General features: G+C 48.1%; 1 protein-coding gene across 1 annotated transcript; it reads right to left on the reverse strand.

Annotated features, from left to right (window-relative positions):
• Positions 1–602: 602 nt before the first annotated feature.
• Positions 603–21189, reverse strand: LOC135808405 (sialate O-acetylesterase-like). Its single transcript, XM_065321594.1, has 13 exons — positions 20883–21189; positions 19472–19622; positions 18201–18355; positions 17297–17383; positions 16609–16739; positions 15547–15716; positions 14660–14742; positions 14204–14260; positions 11350–11442; positions 9382–9471; positions 2165–2278; positions 1891–1938; positions 603–1151 (listed from the first exon to the last, which is right to left on the reverse strand). Exons 1-13 carry the CDS (start codon positions 21000–21002, stop codon positions 810–812), a joined length of 1641 nt encoding a protein of 546 aa, XP_065177666.1. The 5' UTR covers positions 21003–21189; the 3' UTR covers positions 603–809.
• Positions 21190–22213: the final 1024 nt, after the last annotated feature.

Raw genomic sequence — 22213 nt, forward strand, 5'->3', positions numbered from 1 at the left:
GACAAGTCTGTGTTGACTGCTCCGTCGTCATTTAATTCATAAAACGAACGGTTGGCCTAAAAAAAAGAAGCTTGCGGCCGTACCCGTGTACGTGTGGGAGGACAGGCTGCCAAGCCACAACACGATAATGACTGATGGTCAGTCTACCTACCGATACTGGCACATCTCCAGGTCAGCCGGAGTGGACAATGTAAATCTACATGACTGTACAGTTATCAGAAGGATGGTCGGATACCAAACTGGCAAACAGTCATTATGATCTAGCTGACGCTAACACCATGCAAGGTTGCGGTACATCCATGTATTCATCACCTAAAATGAGGTGCCTACAGCAGTCATGGTAGTGGCGGAAGGAGAGCTCGAACTGCCAATGTACCGAGCCCCGCAACCGTACCACCAGAGAGCAGCAGTACAAGCACATAATTACCGGAAGGTTCTGGCAAGGCAGCAGTACGGAACCGGCCTCTCGGCCATAGGACTGCACTTTCATGTTGCCATGATGTACGCGGCGAGGTTACAAGATGCCCGGCGAGTCCATATCCACTGACCATCCATGACAGTATTCGATAACACACGTACAAATTCAGAGAACACAGGACAAGATGGCTGCGACAAGCTTCACCAAGTAGGACGTTGAAGTGCAAGATACCGTTCAGTACAGTGTGCGGAAGAGACAGTGAGTTGATATGTACAGGAAATCACAGGATATGTCCAAATGCCAATCTTGTAATACCAAGTACTTGAATTGAATTTTGAATTGAATCAAATTCATAATATTGATATCATTTGGGAAACAAAACACATGCTCACTAGAATGCCATTGTAAAAGGCAGCAGCGGCAAATCAGCAGCAGTGTACAGTGTCATGACTGGCCATGTGGAGTATGCGTAGCGAACACCGGACACGGGATGTGCCTGCACGGCTGTCGTACCCGGCACAACTCCTGTGACGGTGATCTTGTTGTCCAGAATAGAAACTGAATCCGCCATATGCCAGGATTTATCGCTGGCCGCCTGGAACTCGAACGTTGAGCATTCTTGGGGCGGCACTTTCTCCATGCACGTGGCATTGACAAGCTTCCACTGCAGCTGTACACTGGATGAGGTTACCGACAACGCAATGGAAACTTCAAACATGCCGGCGCCTTGTGCCTGCACAACATGCATGGACGGAGAAACACAACACAACATAATGTAACCACCGAGGAGTGAGAGTTGGTTGCATGAAAACATAGCATCAAGAGAGAAGTGAAGCCCAGTATCTCATACTGGGGGTAATTCACTCATTCACATATTTTTTATAAGTGTTTAACTTTAGGGAGAGCATCAGGTAGGGTATAAGATACCAGGAACAGCATATGGAGATGTTTTTCAGAACATTCATCACCATTCCCATTTCTCCTCCATGCTCCTTGATCATCATAAACGGTTAAACAGTTTTTAAAGGGACAATAACCTCTGAAATATATACGTAGGATTGGTAGATAGTATACCCAGCAATGCTCCGAGCCAGAATAAGAAAAAGGATTGGCTCTTCGTCAAGTGGAATCACTTTCTGTTTGGACTTTCCCTGAATATCTCTATGTTTAGTGGGTTCACACGACTGTTTCTCTCATGATTTTGCACATGACTTGCAAACACCCTTCCACCAATACTACTGTGACAGTGTTGTACAAACCTCCACAAAGTTGGCTCCAGAAGCAAGGTGATCTGCATGCTTGCATGCACTCTTCCAGTCACTCTCGAGATCGGTACATGCAATTGAAGCAATGTGACATAATCTCAACTATTGATGTCCATAAGGGTTTTTCGGACACACTGGATCAGATCAACAAGCATGATCACATTGGCGAATTGTATGCGATGATTGCAGTGCCAATTTGCTGCTTACCTTGACCGATACTGGTTCAGCACCACTGGGGAATGGTGACTGGTACTCCTGTACATCAGCAAAACAAAAGCAACCACGGAGCAATGCAGTGGATTTCAGGTAGAAAAAAACCCCAGGGATTATATGGACTGCTCACCTACACGCTAGATTAGTGGTGATTCATTGAATAATTCCCGGAGTTCAGAGTTTGAATTTGGCAGTAAAATCAGAGGATCATAATTCCCAGGTGCAGGATCCAAAGGCGACATGCACTAGCAGTTGCCTGGCATCTCACCATGGTTGTCATGCCGTAATGAAGACCCAGTGCATTCAACGCCAGGCGTGCACCGACCACCTGCTTGTCGCGAGGGTGAATGCTGCCGAATGGCGACGTCGGATCTCCATGGTCCTGCATGTACCGCAGCAGAAAGGATCACAGCGTAGCATAGCAAACCAGAGCACAGCACAGCACAGCACGGTACAGTACAGTACAGTACAGCACACCGCAGCGGAGTAGATTGACAACAGAGTATGCAAACTAATGCTAGCACAGGAGGTGCAGAAAGAGAAAGAGAGAGGGGGGGGGGGGGGTCGTTGGCAAATGATTCACGCCCTGTCCTTTGTGTAGCTTCCGGTGCGTCACACGACTTGTAGCGGTGTTTCAGGAAGTTTTACTTCAATGCCTGCCTGGACTTGTCCCTTTATGAGATGGAGAAATCTTTCCTTCAATGTACTCTGTCCATCGCGAAGAAGACCGGGGACCTGTGTGATGAAGCATGTGTGCTGCGTATAGTCGCGTATAGTCTTATGCCACTACATAGTGCCCTGGCCCAGTGCACTGCATAGTCACATCACTAATGATTGACATCAGGATCGCTGGTGTTACGGATACAGCTGTGGTTTTTTTTTTTTTTTTTTTTACTACAAAGCACTGGCCAGCAGCATAAAAGGGGAGGTAGACAAAAGTGGACAAGCGAACTTTGACAACACAGAGGAGCGTGGCATGCGTGCCGATGAGGTAGGTCAACCTCCCCCGACCTAGTGGTCTCGGGTTCAACAGTTGGTCTACGCATCAGGAAGGGGAAATGGACAGAGAAAGGGAGAATGAGCATGAGGAGCTTCCCAGGAGAGGAAGAGTGAGAGAGAGAGAGAGAGAGAGAGAGAGAGAGAGACAGAAAATGATAATAATAGAGACTACCGGTTATTCTCAGTGCTGGTGGACTTCAGTGGCCCATAGCCAATTGGTCTGGCGGAGGTGATGGTAGGCCTTGGTCTTGAATGTCGGCAATTTCTTGAGAGTTGGGCGTTCGGCGAGGATTGGGGCAGGCAGTGTGTTCCAGCTCTCCAGGACAAAGTATGGGAAGGAGCGGCGGATGAACTCTGGACTGGAGGCTGGCAGAGGAGTTGCGAGTTGGAAAGAGTGGCCACCGAGGGACTGGCGTTGCCGGCGCGTCCGGGGTGCAGCGTTAACTCTTGCTGGGGGAGGTACCATGTTGGTAAGCAGAGCTGGACCTGGTATGCATTGCAGCTTATACAGGTAGCACAGCCCGTAAACATGCCTTCGGGTTGCCAGGCTGGGGAGCAATGAGGGGCCAATAACCTTCATGGCTCGACGCTGGACCAGGTCCAGCTGATGGAGGTGACAATGTGCCGCACTTGCCCAGACGAGAGGGGCGTACTCCATTATAGGCCGTACAAATCCTTTGTACACAGTTAGGCGCCCTGCACTGTCCAGGATCCGAGATGCCTTTCGGAGCAGGCCGAGTCGCTGGTTGGCTCTAACGGCAAGGGAACGGATGTGGGCCCGGAAGGAGAGAGTACTGTCAAATAACACTCCTAGCAGCTTGAGCTGAGGGCTCTCAGGCACCTGCATGCCATCAAATGTGAGCTGTGGGACATCCAGGGATGGTCTGTGGCGGTCAAGGAGTATTGCCTGAGATTTTGATGGCTCGAACTTTATCTTCCATTGGGCACCCCAAGTCTGCAGGCGGTCAATAGATGCTTGGAGGCTATTGCTAGCAGCAGCGATGGTATCTGGGTTTCTGATTAGGGCATAGAGTGTTGTATCGTCCGCGTAGACAGCTAGACTGGAGCCTGGGGCTAAACACTGTTCTGCATCGTTTACATATAACAGGAAAAGAGTGGGACCTAGGAGGCTACCCTGGGGCACTCCAGCCTTGATCGGGAACAGTGGAGAGGACTGACCGCCAACAACTACAGTCAGTTTTCGGTCATGGAGATACGACCTTAGCCAAGCCAGGAGTTGGCCGTGGATGCCACATTGCTGTGCCTTCGCAAGGACACCTGGGTGGGAAACCTTGTCGAATGCCCCGGCAATATCAACTGCCAGGGCATGCACAAGACCGCCGCCAGCCAGGGTAGTGGCCCAGGAATGCTGGAGAGCCGTCAGTAGGTCACTTGTGCCCAGTCCACGTCGGAAGCCAAACTGGGACGAGGAGAAGAGTTGATGGGTTTCCAGGTGGTTCACAAGCTGCCGATTGATGATACCTTCCATGATCTTAGAGATGATCGTCAGGAGAGATATAGGCCGGTAGTTCTTCATCATGGATCTGGGTCCTTTCTTGTACACTGGAACGACACGGGCAATTTTCCATGATTGGGGCTGGACTCCATTGGCAAAACACAGGCAAAAGGCGAAACAATCTATCCAGCGGATGTGCTAGTTCAGCTGCACACTCCTTGAGTACTCGTCCTGGGATCTCATCTGGGCCAGTGGATTTGGATGTGTTGAGACGCTTCAGGCACTGTTGGACTTCAGAGACGCGGAAGCGGATGCGCTGCAGGCCCGGAGTGGTAGTGCAGGGTGTTGCTGGTAACTCAGCATTGTCGATGTCATTATCCCCAAGGCTACATTTTTCAGCAAAGAATCTAGCAAGGCACTCGCTCTTGGCTTTCGATGTACTGTGCTCGTGCCCGTCAGCATCAGTGAGTGTTGGCACGTCTGTAGTCCTACCCAGACCGGCGGCGCGCTTGACATTCCTCCACCAGTCCTTGTCTCTCATGGAACCACGTGTGAGACGCTCTCGGACTGTCTGCTCTTCAGCTTGTTGTGCACGATGTTGGGTTGTAATAGATTGAGTGACAGTTGTCATGAACGACTGCTTCAGGCATTCGCTGGGCCCCTGGTGACGCCAGGCCTTCCACGCTTTCTCTTTGGCACGTTGAGCCTCAGTGCATTCTGGTGTCCACCAGCTCGGATCGGACGGCCTTGTTTCCAGCATCTTGTGGGGAATAAACTGCAGCATCCCAGACACGATGTGCCTAGTAACAAGGCTGCATGCTTCCTCTGGGTCCTCCGGAAACTCAGCTGCCCAGGCAATGCGACGGTAGTGGGCACGCAGTCTGTTCCAGTCGGCTTGGCCGTATCGCCACACACGTCTCCGTGTGCTGGGCTCATTTTCAAGCGGGGCTTGAGCGAGCACAGCGTGGACAACACAATGGTCTGACCTTCCTATCGGCGGTGAGATACCGGTGGTCACAGTACCAGTGAAGTCAGAGAGCACTAAGTCCAGGGTATTGAGACCTCGGGTTGGTTCTTGGACATGCTGCATGAGGCTGTGGGCAGCGCTTAGTTCCTCCATGTACTCCCCTGCACGGGTGGTCTTAGAGCTGCCGAGCCAAGCCGTGTTGTGGACATTGAAGTCTCCGACCAGCATGGTGTGGGTGCCGTGTTTTCTGACGCTATCCAGGATGCCAACAAGGTGCTCAAGTGTTGAGATATCAGTGTCTGAGGCGGATCCTGGCCTGTATACAGCACCCAGCACTATCTTACCATGATGGGCAGACTGCACTGTGAGCCAAGTTACTTCGTGAACAGATGAGTCGTACTGATCTAGATGATGGTACGCCAATGGGCTGCGCATCCAGATTGCTATGCCACCACCATGTTCAGTCCTGTCACGCCGGAGTGGGCCGGAGTACCCTGGGATGGCTGACTCGTGAAGGGAGAATTTCTCTGCGGTGATCTTGGTTTCAGTAACAACAGCGATATCAGCTTTGGAGGATACAAGCGCGTGTTGAAACTCTCCAAATTTGGACATGATTCCACCAGCATTTGTAAGGAGGATTTTCATTGTTGCTTGCTTGCAGTATCTGCGCTGCTGCTTTTGTTGTTGCTTGCAGTATCTGCGCTGTTGCTTTTGTTGTTGCTTGCAGTATCTGCGCTGTTGCTTTTGTTGTTGCTTGCAGTATCTGCGCTGCTGCTTTTGTTGCTACCTGCGCTTTGCAGTGGATTGGGCAGGGATGGGGATGTCTCTGGCATGTCAGTTGGTGGGCAGCCAGACTGAGCTGACCCTGGTACTGTCTTGTGAGTGTCGGATGTGTGGAAGGTCCACCTCCTGCAATAAAGTGGCCTTGGCCAGAAGTTGGCAGCCAGCAGGATATGCAGGGAGCTGGCATCCACAAACGCTCTTGCAGACATGCAGCCGCTAGCATTGACATGCATGCTACAGGCGTGGAGCACTACTGGTGTGTCGGAGTTGACGGCCCTGCTACGCAAATCAACAAATTCGCGTAACCGGTCTTCAGTTGTCTCCCTGCTGAGGTTACCAACATATACGACAGCTCTCTTCGCTCTGTGGGGCTCATCTGCAATTAGTTTCCATGCATCGTCGGAGATGGGCTGCAACACCTTTGTGCTCTTGTTGCGCTTTCGTCTCCGTGGCTGCTGAAAACCGTCATCCGCGTCACTCTCGCTCACGCTGTCCACATTGTGGCCAGGGCGTGCTGCTGGGCGAGCATCATTTTCAGTACGGGGCGCATCGGATGCTGGACCTTGGTTCAGCGCGCTGCTGTAGCTGGTAGATCTGCTCGTACTCGCACTCATGCTACACTGCCTGCAGGCTGTGCGGGGGTCAGTACGGGTACGGTCAGGGTTCGTAGTACGTCCTGGCTGGCATGGCTGAGGAGCTTTCGCCGCGGCAATGGCGGATTCTTTGAGAGAAGCTACCTCCTCCTTCAGCTCAGATACTTGTCTGGATAGCTCATCGAACCTATTGTTCAGGCGATCCTCGCGATCGGCGGCCTCGGAGACAAGTGCGGCCAGACTTTTTAGCACTGCCGATACATCCGACTCGATACTAGGCAGGGAGCCCAACATTTTCGTCTCAGATTCAGTCAAGGCTGATACACGAGAGTTAGTTCTCGTGGTAGCTCCGGGCATGGCAAGTTTCCGACACTACTCTACTTCTATTTCTAATCACTGATCTAGTCTACTTCCAGTCCGGCCTGATGCCGGCTGAGCTGCAAAAAAGGGGAAAAAAGGAGAGCCCGAAAAACGCGTGGCTCACTTTTCAAAAAAGGGGAAAAAAGGTTACACCACCTTTGTTGGAAAAGAAGGATCCACGAGCCAGATTTGAACCCAGCACCCCTGTCTTTCTGGGACAGTGCCCTACCGATTAGGCTACTGGGGAACACACCCGTGGCTCTTTCTTGCTACAGTTTTTATCAATTCCACCGTTCATGGAATGTCCAGCATGCAATTTTAATCATTCCCGTAGCTATGCAGAAGACGTTACTTCAGTAACGTCTGGTGCTAGCCAGGGTCCACACAGCTTTAATTTGGTGTTTGTTTGTTTGTTTGTGTGTTTGTGTCACGCCTGGCGCTATCCCGTATCTGTCCCGTACCGTACCGTACCATCAAACACAGCTGGCCACATACAGCTGGCCGCAATATTCAAATAGGGCTTTCAAACGCAAGATCATAACGTGAAGCAACTTGGAAGAATGAGTATGAATGCGAAGTGTATGGGGGAATGCATGTGGGGCGATAGTGCGGGTTCTAATCCCAGGTAATGCCTTAAAAAATAGGAGAATTGAAAAATTTATAACATCCCTTTTCTTTTTTTGCCGTCATCAAGGCGGTAGACGGTGTTGTGTTACCCTCGACCGTACCTGTCCCGTACCTGTCCCGTACCTGTCCCGTACCTATCCCGTACCGTACCGTACATTCAAAGACGGCTGGCCACAATGCATATTCAAATAGGGCTTTCAAATACAAGATCATAACGTGAAGCAACTTGGAAGAATTAGTATGTATGCGAAGTGTATCGGGGGATGCATGCAGGGCGATAGTGCGGGTTCGAATCCCAGGTTATGTCTCAAACAAAAGTAGAAACTTATAAGAATTTATAACATGCTTTTTTTTGTCTAGGTCATCAAGGCAAAAAAGCATAGCGTAGGGCCCTGAGCTTCCAAGCTCTCTCGTAAACTGTAAATCAACAAATATTCGGCGAGTATATATTTTCGGCTATTATCGGCGAGGCAGCTCGCCCAGGATAGTCGAAAGTGGAAGGAACTAATGTGTGCTATGTGTAATGGCTGAAGTTATACAATTACACTAGATACCCTTAACAATAATAACGGATACAATTACACTAGATACTCTAACACACTACCTCGAAGTAGATACTCTAGATACTAGATACTCTAACAATTTTATCAACAATTATGATAATTACCACATCAAATGCTGCAGAGACCTATCCAGAATCGGCAATATGCTGGCCCTGGCCTGGAGATATGCAACTACAATCAGCTTCTACTTTGCAACATTAACGGATTAGTCCCCTTTGTCGATTGATGGATCAATCGGTAGATTCGGCTCTGTTTTTCTTTCCTTTCTTTCTTGTTTTGAATTGTATGTTGAACTCATTGGATTTCTTTGTATTCTGTATCTTGTTATCGTTATATTTACCTCTAGCCCTCTCGCTTAGGATGAGCTTTCTTTTTTATGGCAGCTTAAGCGAAGGCTATATACCTGCTTTATGCAGGTTGATGCCAATGCGAACAAGCAAAATAATAATAATAATAATAATTTTACAAGAAGTCGGAGGCGGATAATACTTTAATAACGAAGGTACGTGTTGGGTCGTAAGTATCCACGCAAACACACATCCAGTCAAAATAAGGCACTTGTCAAAGTATCGTGTCGTGCTGAACTTGATACTTTTTCCACCTTGTCACGAGTGTTGTTATCTCATATCTTTACGCTATAATTATAAGTTTTAGTCTTTCCAACTTGAGCCATTCCCTGTATAATCCTTGATGAGAAGGGACCGAAAACGTTCGGATACTTTGACAAGTGCCTTATTTTGACTGGATGTGTGTTTGCGTGGATACTTACGACCCAACACGTACCTTCGTTATTAAAATAATAATAATATTAAATAATAATTATCGGCCTGGGCATATTTGGCCGAAAATTTGTTGCGGCCGAAATTTTGTTTTGCAAGGTACTTCAAGTAACAGTGTATACAGGTAGCAGCAGTACAGGCCGAAAATGTAATGCGGCCGAAATGTGTTTTAGGCCTGTGAGGCCGACATTTGACGAGGCCGAAAATTTGTAGACCTACAGTAGAAGTACTAATAAGCTATTATCAATTTATCATACACTCCTCACTAGAGTCCCTCCCTTCTAACAAGTTCTTGCCATTACGTGAGGACGTATGTGCTGATATTATTATCTGTTGCCATGGGGAACGTGTCACTTACGGCTGCCGTTGCCACGCCAACCTTGGGTAGCTTGAGAGCGGCTAGCTGTGACTGACGAAGTTCTGCAATCAGTGTCATGTTGGTAGAACCCTGGAAAACGACACAACGACGACAACAATCTTAGCATCTTTTCTATGGTAATTGTACTTCTTCCAAGTACTACCTCCGACAAGCGAAACTTGGCGCGTTTTTTGGATTTTTTGTGCTGGTACCAAAAATACTTCACAAGGCTGTGAGGTACGACCTACTTGTAGCTCCATGCAACCGGGTGCAGGAAGTGAAGCAACGAGCTGGTGAGTGGCACATGGCTCAGACTTAGTCAGAGGCAAGTGTGTCTCTCGTGTACCAGCAAAACTGTGTGCGCGTCCATTCTGCAAAGGAGAATTGTCGTGCTTTCACGTTGCAATGCAAAACCAAGGAGTTCTCTCTCTCTCCTCTTCGTCACTCCGCCAGCACAGAGTCCATGCGTCCATGCCAGACAATCCTAGCGTCTTTCAACAGCCACCAGAGCGATGCGTCTCTGGTGGCTAAGGAAAATCGCCAGGAATTGCTGCAGGCAATTGTGGACAGTTGGCGAGAATACCCTGCAAAACAGTTGGAGTCCAGGCGCTTGTGGAGGTGTTGCACAGTGCTTACCACGTCAATCTGGATAGTGGCGGCGGAAACGACTACCCTAGACACCGTGGCTCGAGCACAGCACACAGGAGCGAAATCGAGAATTTCAGAGCGATTACAACAGAGGTACTTGCTGCAACTGAATCCGCTCTTTTTTTTTGTAGTCGCACTTTCGTCTCAAAACAGGGACAATTCCTCTCCAGAAGAAACTGCGATCTCTGAATCAGAGGAGAGTTGTTCAGCCTAACAGATGTCTTTAATGTCCTTGTTGAGCAATACAAAGTTGAATTTTGGTGAGTAAATCATTAGTTTTGATTGTAAAGTTTGAGTTATTTGGAGTAATTTGAAGTAAAAAAACGCGCCAAGTTTCGCTTGTCGGAGGTAGTAACAATTTTACCCTAGAAGAAAATGTATATGCTTGGGTGGACATATGCATTCTCATAGGCCTGAGAATCAGACCCTGTTCCACTAACTCACAGCGTTTCGGCACTTGGTAGGCACTGTGAAAGCCACAAGGGAGCTTCCCATGTACTTGTAGGATTGTACCCGGACTTGGAGGCTCCAGAGCATTATGTCGCAACCATACTACGCAAAGCCCCCGGTATCATTATCGAACATTCCCGATTGCAGACTGAAAATATCCACACTGTACATTTTTCATTGCCACATTTCACATCCTACTTTCCAGTGGCTGTCGTAGAACATGTTGAAGTAGTGAGCACAACTATAGTATTGCAAAAACAGTGCATGCAACATGTACCAAGACTGGATCGGGAAGTTGGCGGGAACTAGAGAAACGACACACTGTGTGGTCCTCAAAATAGTGCAGAAACTTCTGAGTAAGTACAAAGCTCATTTTTCATTTCGTAATCAAGTAGCGTGCTCCACTGCTCGAAGAGTGCTCAATACCCATATAGGGCGGAGCCTTCCACGCAAAAAAGAGAGGGGAAGCTGTGTTGCAACTCCGATGATCGTAACTACGTGAAACCCGGAGTTGTAACACGGCTTCCCTTCTCTCTGAGTATCTCTCTTGTGCCATTTTGCTATTTCTGCATGTTGCTTTGGTGACTTGCACCAAAACTACTGCAGACTAGTGTAGGTATTTCGAAGTACACAGTTTGCTTCTGCCAGTAGGTAGCCAGCTTCCGTACTGTGGTGCTCTATGAAATTCGATCAAGCAAGTCAATGCCATGCCGGGCGCTATGTAGCCCTCGACTTGCGAGCACTGGGGTGTGAAATTGCGGCCAGGGCGCAAGCCAGATTCACGTGATCGGATTTCATTGAGGAGCACTCTACAAGTACCTGACACGTGTATGCAACCGGCAGCTTTGAAAACGTGGTGGAGTCACTTACATCAAGCCATGGCGCCAGTTGGACAAATCCAAAGTACATGTCGGACTGGTTGAACTTCACTCTCCAGTCGGCAATCATGGCCGGGAACTGGCACTGCAATTTGAACCAAACACAAGCACAGTTGGCTGATCAGGTATTATTTAAAAAAACATATCCACAGGGCACTCGGCTTTCAGAGTTCACTCATACCTCGTTTATCCGGGCGGTCCGGGACCGGGCACTTCGAATTGTCCGTAACTCCGAATCTTTACTTATAAAGAAGAGGCACCTGTGACGTGTGTTTGTCTGTGTGTTACGCAGAAGCGCTGCGGAGCAGCGCTGCCCTGAGCACGCGAAGCGTGCGAACAGTGTAGCTAGCGGCCGCAGAAGCACTGAGCACGCGAAGCGTGCGAATCGTATAGCTAGCGGAAGCAGCCACAGAAGCACTGAGCACGCGAAGCGTGCGAATCGTGTAGCCACCACCACGTGCTGAGCACGCGAAGCGTGCGAACAGTGTAGCTAGCAGACACGATCAGTACGAGTAGCAGTAGCAGCCGCGCGCAGAAGCACTGAGCACGCGAAGCGTGCGAATCGTGTAGCCACCTACCCTAGGCCATAGGTAGCACTAGCAGCCGCACAAGCGCTGCGGACCACGTGAACCGTTCTCTGCAAATAGAAACATCTGCAAAAAAAGGATACAAAAGATCTGCACTGACTGCATTCTGCATCTAATCTGCAGTGAAGAGCGCATCGTGCAGCTACCTTTTCCACGGACCACGTGAACCGTTCTCTGCAAATAGAAAGATCTCCAAAAATTGATACAAAAGATCTACAGCTTCCTTTTCCACGTGAACCGTTCTCTGCAAATACAAAAAACTTGAAGACTTGACCTAGGCGACGCTTTGCACTTTTTCATGTTTTGAGCCGCTTCATCCGCCACCAGGTGATGGACAACCCTGACCAGCCTCCCGAAGGCGTAACAGACGTCCCTCCTTCTCCTTCCAACAATGAAGAACCTCCCTCACCAGGACTTCAGCGGTCTGGGAAAAGACGCCGCCGGTCCTCATCAATAACGTCGTCCGACGATGAAGAGGCCATTGCCCGCAGACGCGAACAAGCCAGGGTTCGAATGCAGAGGGCAAGGTCACAGGAAACTGAAGAACAGGCTGATCGCCGCAGACTTCTAAATCGTCGACAAACTGCTGCGACACGCTCTCAGGAGACGCATGAACGAACTCTGGAACGTAGAGACCGTGACTGCCGCCGAACTGCTGAGGCACGTTCGCATGAGACACCTGAGCAGGCAGACCATCGCCGAAGTCAAAGCCGTATGCAAGTAACTTTTTTAGTTGCCAGAGCGAGGTCACTCGAGACGCAAGGGGACACGGAGGTACGAAGAAGCCAAAATGCTCAGCGGGTGGGAGCACCCCCGGATGAAAATGCATCCGCCACAGGGCCAGATCCCCACGAACAGCCTATGGCCACTACGAGAGCAGGTGAGCGTACTGGTAATTTCACCCGTAACATACAGACCATTAAACCAGATATCTGGGGTAAACTGGGCTTCCATTACGACAGCAACTTGGACTGTCCCACTCACAGGTCCATCACATTAGGTGGCATGAACGTCCTGTGTAAGCATTGCAAGGCCAGAACGTGGAAAAATGAGCCGCCAGGTATATGTTGCTCAAGTGGAAAAATTGATCTCCCAGACTATGCAGAGCCACCTCAGCCGCTCAAAAACCTGCTTTCTGGCCTTACAACTCAGGAATCCAAGCACTTCCTCCAGAGCATTTGCAAATACAACAGTGCATTCCAAATGACATCATTTGGTGCGAATGAGCAGTACATGGACGGCTTCATGCCAACGTTCAAGGTGAAAGGGCAAATCTCTTGAGGCCACGCTTTAGCAGTTTCGTGCAGGGCATGGTGTCTCCTGCCTTGAATTTTTTTGGTGTCTCCTGCGGGTGTGCCGCAGTACTTTGCGATTTGTTGTCATGGCTGACTAATCCCAATAACTGAGAACTCTATACGTGATTCCATTCACTCACCATGCTGCGCATTACTGTTCGCATTATTGTTCGAGGATGAAGCATCCCATCATCCCATATGCTGAACACAAGTACACTCTCTATGTCCAAGCTGCCACATGTACATGTACGTACATGTCTCAACATGCCTAAGGCACAATTTCCCAATAATTGGATGAGCCTTCACTATTGTAAATCTCAGTTCTATAACTGCTGATAAACAACTACCCGGTCATGCGGTGTTACACAGCAATGTGCCGTTCATGTACTTGCTTCACCCGCATGCCACGTTCGGCCAGGCAACGCTGGCCGGGTGCTGCTAGTAACATATATTTTGACGGGGAAAAGGCCGTAGATATGGCATGTAACGTCACTATTTCCACAGAAAGTGACAAAAAACAGTAGTATTATTTCCACTGAAACTCACCCAATGGTTGCCCGGTAGTCTGAGGTGCCTGTAACTTCGGGGTCCGCATAACCAAGGTATGAGTGTTACTGGTGAACAAGCAGTGTGGCATACTATTTTCTCAGACAAGTTAAATTTACTGTGTTGATTGAATAGTACAGTTTAAGTAGAATATCTTGCTTGAAATAGCTTTCTTTACTTTGCTCAGCATCTCAAGTGAATGCAAATTGGTTCTGAATGAAGATGAATGTGCATTCCACAAGTTGTACACAGTGCGAAGGTCCTAAATCATTCCTGCCATTGAATGAACACAAAACAAATGCCAAATGAAAGCAACGTGTAGATTTCGGCAAACGCTTTCATTAACGGAACTATCGCCTTCTACAACACTGGAGATCATCCGAGTCCTGATTCCTATGATTGTGTTCTGTTAGCTTACAGCGTAATATTCACCACCCTTGCGTGCTCCAGCTCCAACATTGCTCTCGCCTTGATACTGGAGTTTACACAAACAATTCAAAAACAAAGAAATGCAGCGTCAGCAAAATATACTGGAGCAGTAGAATTTGACCTGGAATTCAATGAACTGTGACATTCCATGCAAACACCATGATGCATAGGATGGGACATTTTGAATGCCTTTCCTATAGGTATATATGTGTAGGTGTGTTTGTGTGTGTTTGAGAGAGAGAGAGAGAGCGAGAGAGAGAGAGAGAGAGAGAGAGAGAGAGAGAGAGAGAGAGAGAGAGAGAGAGAGAGAGAGAGAGAGAGAGAGAGAGCGAGAGCGAGAGAGAGAGAGAGAGAGAGAGAGAGAGAGAGAGAGAGAGAGAGAGAGAGAGAGAGAGAGAGAGAGAGAGAGAGAGAGAGAGAGAGAGAGAGAGAGAGCCATGCCTACCCAGATAGCACCAGAGATTTGCATGGGCCTGTAAGGACTGATCATTCCATTGTAGCGGATTGACAAATCACTGGCCAGAGGTCCTGGATGAGCATGGTAAACACAGAGTCAAGACACGATACACTCTTTTAATTAAAGACCTTAATTCACACCACAAAATTGAAAATTGCTGTTAGTTTCGTATCGCTTTCTGGCTTGGCTGCTTCAATTTTGAACAAATGCAAGTCAAAGGCTGTGGAGCTTGTTATTGCTAAGACGCGAAGGTTTGTGAAAGTGGAGTGGAAAGCAAGGTGATGGAAAAATTGCACTGGATGTTTAAAGAAGTGACTTTTGAAGCACCAACTGAATTTTTTATCCAACTCAGATCCGGTATATAACGATAATTATGAGTGTATGTTGTACTGGAAACAACGGAGAAGTAAAGAACATGCAGCGTGAATTTCTTTCCAAGCTCCCAACATTTCCCCATGCCCCGTATGACAAAGGCTTGTTAGAAGAAATACATGTACAGTCAACTTCGCTTATAACGACATTCGGCGGGGCATCAAGAAAGTGTCCTTATTCGCGAAGTGACGTTATACCCGAAGTCTCATTATATGAATTACAGTTGGATGGAACTTTGCTCTGGGCATGGACATTCTGTCGTTATTCGCGAATTGTCGTTATATCCGCAGTCGTTATTAGCGAAGTTGACTGTATAGATGAATAGATGACGACTACACCATAGCTTAGTGGTAGAGTATCTCTGCCGGGTCATAAGCGAAGGTTCTTGGTTCGAGTCCTGGTGGTGACAAACAAGTTTTTTTCTTCAGACTTTCCCCATTAAACTCCCTCAACCTTATGAATAAAAGAAATACATTGCCATTTGTGAACTACCCCTTACTTACCGTTCACACCCTGACTGTCACTTTGACCCAGGAAGTATTCCTCAGAAAACTGCTCAGTAACATCTGGCCAGGTCTGAACATCCTCGGCGCCCTCTGTCAGGGTCTGATTGCACTTCTCCAGAGCCTCTGCACTGCTCCACGACTGCACGGTGGTGCCTCCCCAGTTGTTGCTGCAATCGGAACATTGAGTAATTTACCTTTTTTTTAAAGAGCTGGTGCTTTAATGATCATAGCAAGAGTGCATAAAGCCCGGATGTTATCAGTGGCAAAACACTATGATCAAGAGTATGGTTACCATGCCAACAAATGTTCTATGCGAAGGTGATTGTGAACCGTGCAGAGTGTATGCCATTGCATAGTTGTTCTCGTGCAAGGCTTGCTGTACATCTCACAATAAATTGCTTTGTGGTTTACTACACATCATTGTGATCAGTTTGGCCAGTTAATCTGAGCTCTCTGGTGATGAGACCTGACAAGGTAGAAACAGCTAGCTGTCCGGAGATTGAGTACAATTATACTACACAAATGGTTTGCTCTAGAACAGGACTGTCCTATTGAGGCCGGGGTGTGGCTATACAGTCATGTACAGACAACTTTGCGTATAATGGCACTCGGCGGGGCATCAGAAAAGTGTCCTTATACCAGAAGTCTCATTATATGTATTACAGTTAGATGTGGTGTAAGCAGCTGCCGTGAGTTCCCTTCGGGAACGGACACGATAATTTACTTTTTACTTTTTTTAGATGTGACTTTGCTCTGGGCACGGAAATTCTGTCGTTATTCGCGAATTTTCATTATATCCGCAATCGTTGTTACCGAAGTGGACTGTATCTGTGTATCTCTACTTTTAAAATTGCACTTTTCTTGTAGAAATGTAGATATGGTGGGTGAGCAGAATAAGTAGACTTCATAGCGACCGGTCACATGGTGACTGTGGGAAAGAACTTACTTGCTTACATCTAGAATTTGAAGTTATTTACGCTGTGTCAGGAATACATAATGACAAGGCGGATAACCTCAAAGGAAACGGTATACCAGTATTTTCACAAACCGTCACCATACCTTATCAATCCAATAGGGATCTTGCCATCGAAGGACGTGTACAAGTCACGTCCAAAGAGCCAGCAGACAGCAGAGAAGTACTTCCACGCTCCGCCACCGCCAATGGATGCCTTAGATGCAGCCATCCAGGGCTAAAGCAACAGGCACAATATCGGGTGGTACGTCAAACCTCGTGGATGCTCATTTCAGCAGTACAACACTAGGATGTACATTGGAGGTCATCCTGAAGATGGTGGGCCTTTTTTCATCAGGCCCTGGCCGGACCACCTTTCTTTGCCACCACTCTGACTGTGTTTCACTGCCAAGCACAGTTACGGCACCCTGGGATCCCCATCTATTATATATACAGCACGTGAATGATTGGGCTATGACCAGAATCACCAAACTGATTCTTCCTGTCTCGTGTGACAATTTCACTCTAAAATGGGCTTATTCTGGAATATTTTTGAATTCAGTTCTGCTGGTCATAGAGTGCACGCAAGTGCCATACTGATGGACACACACGAGTTCTCTACTCTATTATTGAGCTGGTTCCAACATAATAATACTATGTTGAAACCAGAACCAAAGCAAAAAAATCCATTCATGAAGCACCATAGATATTCCATTTCGTGCGCCCCCACATGAACGCTTGCGCACAACTTTTCTAATGTTGGATGTAACTGTACTGTGCTGTTCACGGCCTTACCTCTGTGATGCCCAGCAGCTCCAGTTCTGGCTTCAGCGAGGGCTTCAGTGCAACAGTGAAGACGCGAATGTTGGGAAATCCATCTGCCTGCAGGCAACCAAACAAGCGTGCACGCTGCCTTTATTACCATGACAGTCGTTATTACCATGCCAGTCGTTATTACCATGCCAGTCGTTATTACCATGCCAGTCGTTATTACCATGCCAGTCGTTATTACCATGCCAGTCGTTATTACCATGCCAGTTGTTATTACCATGCCAGTCGTTATTACCATGCCAGTCGTTATTACCATGCCAGTCGTTATTACCATGCCAGTCGTTATTACCATGCCAGTCGTTATTACCATGCCAGTCGTTATTACCATGCCAGTTGTTATTACCATGCCAGTCGTTATTACCATGCCAGTCGTTATTACCATGCCAGTCGTTATTACCATGCCAGTCGTTATTACCATGCCAGTCGTTATTACCATGCCAGTTGTTATTACCATGCCAGTCGTTATTACCATGCCAGTCGTTATTACCATGCCAGTCGTTATTACCATGCCAGTCCAGACATACTACAGTAAAACCTGTCTAAGACGACGGCTCAGGGACATTCAAAACGTGGTCTCTGTTACCAGGTGGTGGTCTCCTTATCCAGGGTAATTTGAGTGGTAATATTATAACATCCCTGGGTCCTGGTTGCAATGGTCTTCTGGGACAGGTGGTCGCCTTATCTGAGTGGTCGCCTTATCTGAGTGGTCGCCTTTACAGGTTTTACTGTAGAACTAGAGTCTGAACCCTTGATGAACACGGTTCCATTGCCCCCCCCCCCCCCCCCCTTTAAATTTTATTTTTATTCCTTCAGTTCTGACCATTGGATTCGGCCACTTACTACTTCAAGTGAGAGTATCTGGACTTACAGCTGCTGCTTCTGCGGTGGCGTTGAAGGCCTGATCGAGAGTGAACTGCATGTTACTCTGTCCGCTGCAGATGTAGACGTCACCGAACAGGACATTCTCCATGGATAGCACTGTCGTGTTGGCTTTGGACGATGCAGTTACTACATGCGGACCACCTGCAGACATGAGCACAGAGGAAATTGTCCATGTGTGTGTGTGTGTGTGTGTGTGTGTGTGTGTGTGTGTGTGTGTGTGTGTGTGTGTGTGTGTATGTGTGTGTGTGTGTGTGTGTGTGTGTGTGTCAAGATGTTCAACTATTTGAAAGATTTTCTTCTGGTGGAGGACGGTTGTACGGTCTCTTGTTTCTGGCCTCCGTCCGTGCTTGTTCTCGCCGTTGTGGACGGCCTGGGGTGTCCCCAGCCGTCCAGGCCAACAGTGCCTGAGGTGGGGTATTCACCGACAGGAGACTTGGTCGGATAGTTACGATGCCGACACTCTCCTCGTCGCCACCACCTCGGAGTCCTTCGCGAGGCTTTGCAAGCCCGCGAGTGGAGCAAACTACCGCACGAAGACGACGACTTGGAACGACTCTGAGCGTTGGCTCATGGAATGTTCGCTCTGTTGTGGAGAGTGATGGACCAGTTCTAGCGGCAGCCGTGAGAGGAATCGTTTCCGATGATAAGCCAGATCCATAGCTGCTGGAGATGGGTCTCTCGAACAAGGTCCCGCTCGTCGTTCTATATTGTCGGCCCCGTAAGGGGACACGTGACCGTAATGGCAGTGTTTACCAGGACCAGGACCAGGTGTGTGTGTGTGTGTGTGTGTGTGTGTGCACGCATGCGCACGTATGGGGGGGGGGGGGGGGTAGTCACGCACGACATACATCAAAACAGGTAAATTACCATCGTATGCATACGCTCCAATACACTGTGTCATCACATGAAGTCTGCAAGTCATCTTCGCACACCTTGACTAGCTCAGGCTTTTCACACACATACTCATTTCATCAGCTTGTGCATGCTGTAAGAGTACTTAGATGTTGTTAGTTGACAGCATGTAACAAGGCGGAGACCACCGTGTTCGGAAACAGTGATCTTGCTACCGTTGAACCTCCGTGGTTGGTAGAGCCCCGCGTGTAAGATCACTGTTTCCGAACACGGTGGTCTCCGCCTTGTAACATGCTGTCAACCAACAGTATGTTTCAACAAAACAAGGTTTATCTAATAGGAGTACATACATGTACATACATGCACTTCCCAACGGATTTTTATTCCCCGGTGAACAATCCCTACCGGCCTCCATTGGTGACAGCATGGCCTTCCACATTCCGGTGCTATCTGCCGTAGCTGCAACACCCGGTGTTTTATCCACAGTCACCGTGACTGTATCCTGGGGTTTGGACCAGCCCCACACGGCAGCTTGCCGGGGTGCACGTTGTAACACCTGCAGGATTCAATCAAAGTGAGTGGTCCAACATTTCCAGTGCTAGGAGTCCATCATGTTCAATGCTTGGAGCAAAACATAATTATGGTTTACGCCATTGCCTGACACTTGGTCAGACCCAGACCGTGACATGATTTGCCGCATCCGTAGGACCGCCATCACCCTCAAGGATCAAGGCACCTGAGACAGAGCTAGGCAGCTCCAAAAGTGGGGGGGGGGGGGGGGGGGGGGTAAAATGAGAGTCATGAGAGTCGGATTATGAGACCCACCACAATGTGGTCAAAAGCCGAAAATCCCTTCTGCATCCGTCGAGCGAAATATCCGTAGCAAATGCACGTGCATTCCCATCCCGCAAAGAGTATTCAGCTGAGGTGCGCCCCTGGCTGTCTTCACAGTCGATAACATGCAGACTGACTCAATAGGGCTTGAAAGTGATACGTCACAGCATAGCAACAATTTCAAATATTCAAAAACTGGATCCACTCTTGGATCCAGTTTTTGTATGGATCCAAGCACATTTCAAGCGGTCTTACCCACAGCATGGTGATGTAGCCAGTGAAACTGACTGATTTGGCTACTGGGGGCGGGGTTACAACTGGTGGCGAAATAAAAGTCACACCTGCATGCGACATGAGTGGGTTGCTATGCACCCACATACTTAGGCAATAGCAAAGTCACACCTTAGTGGATCCAAAAATAGAAATCTGATGTCAACTTACTACTCCCTGGCCGTTTTGACGTCATCACTTTCAAGCCCTATTCACCATTCAGACCAGGGAGTAGTATTGCGATAAAATGAACCGCTGTAGCACCTACTCCACTTTTATGTCTATGTACAATGTATCTATGTCATTCGGATCTTCCCAAGTTGTACAATGTACTGTTGAGATACCGAATTCAAATAAATCAATACCATACCAAACTACTCCCTGGCCAAAAGCCTCCACATAATATGTTTACCGGTACATGTTGTCAAGAGTCCATAAACTGTTTATGCACTCTTGATGTTATGTATTGTACTACTCCCTGATTCAGACCAGGGAGTACAGACTCAGTAGTGCAATAAATAATTTATATTATTGTACTACTCCCTGATTCAGACGGAATATCTTACCACACCCGGTACACCGCAATCATGTAGTACTTCAAGTAGATCTACTTCGAAAAAGCTAGCCGGATAGCCCAACCGGGACATGTCATGCATACCCTCCAACACAGTGAGTCACTTGTTCCACACGCTTACCCACCCCCTACCCTTACCATGTTTGATCCCAGCGTGTTGGACAGCCTGAAGGAGAAGTCCTGGGCGTCGACACGCTCCAGGAGGCCAGCGGCCACTGCGAAGCCCAGCAGCAACAGCGATCGTGAAAGCAAAGCCATGATGGTGGACGGGGACTCACCAACTGCTTTCTTGGTGATAATACTACCGACAGAGAAAGGAAGACTCTCAGGTACTGAACCAAATTTCAGCAGTGTGTAACTGATCGTTGTGAGTGCTAGTGCCGTTGTGGAACAAGTCTCCCCAAACCGGCCCCCTGCTTGACTTGATCCCCATGATCCCACACTGTACTGGGCCACAGTCCTGACCACCTCTCGACCCGCGGCTATGACATCGCAGTTCGTAGAGCTACCTACGCCTACTGTAGCGCCTACTCTTCACTACTTGGTAGCTGCATGCATATGCAGAGCCCGGTGAATGAACGCTAGTCATTAGTGAGTTCGATGAAGTAACCAGTTACGTTAGTTAGTTCGTTAGTAAGCACGCAGGTCGCCGGGTCCATTTTGTTAGTTGACGGGATGAAGGGGCATGGCAAGGGCTGGGCGGCCTTGTTCTGGACAACATTTTGTCATCAATATCACGTGATACCCACATTATGCTAATGCTAATGAGTGAGCCTGGGAGCCATTGCCCATGACAGACCAGCATGGCGAGATCTATGCATGAGGGTCTGTGCATTGTGATATTCCGACAGATCCTGAAACAGTCAAACTCAGGAAATAGCACTATCATTATCACTCAGGCTGCAATATTCATAGTTATGGACATATTCATAAATGACATATCTTCAATACCCATGAGCTACATTGTATATATTATGATATAAGTATCATAATTATTATTATCATCGTTCTAGCTCATTTTTTCCCCTGTCATAGTCCTGTTTATCATGTTCAGCATAAGCGAAGTTGTGGATCATGCTTGCAGGGTTGACTCCAACGCGTACATGCAAGTAATAATAATAATAATAATGAGTAATGGGCAGGGTGCCCATTTATAACAGCTGGACAAGTAAATCATGAACAAAAAAGCAAATGTCATAAATCTGTATCATCACCATGCATCTGCATCAGGACATTGCACCGCAAGACATGTACTTAGAACATACTTCGAAGTACATGTAGAGCATATACAAGCACATCCCCGATTGGAATGATTTTTTCCCGGTTCCCCCCCCCCCCCATGTATTCCTCACTGGACACCAGTACAAACTGGTGGAGCATGAGAGAAAGATTGCTGTCTTGGAAGCCATGCAGCATCTGCCTCTTTAGCTGGGTTCGAGGATTCATTCGGCAGCTCGCCAGCGGACATG

The sequence above is a fragment of the Sycon ciliatum genome, chromosome 2 (assembly GCF_964019385.1).
Source record: "Sycon ciliatum chromosome 2, ocSycCili1.1, whole genome shotgun sequence".
In the NCBI taxonomy this organism is placed as follows: Eukaryota; Metazoa; Porifera; class Calcarea; order Leucosolenida; family Sycettidae; genus Sycon; species Sycon ciliatum.

Coding starts and splice junctions, on each gene's coding strand:
- LOC135808405 (XM_065321594.1), bottom strand. CDS start 21,002: ATGGCTTTGCTTTCACGATCGCTGTTGCTGCTGGGCTTCGCAGTGGCC. Junction 2,279..9,381: donor TTGGCGTGGCAACGGCAGCC/GTAAGTGACACG, acceptor CGGTACATGCAG/GACCATGGAGATCCGACGTC. Junction 1,939..2,164: donor ATTACGGCATGACAACCATG/GTGAGATGCCAG, acceptor GCTGATGTACAG/GAGTACCAGTCACCATTCCC.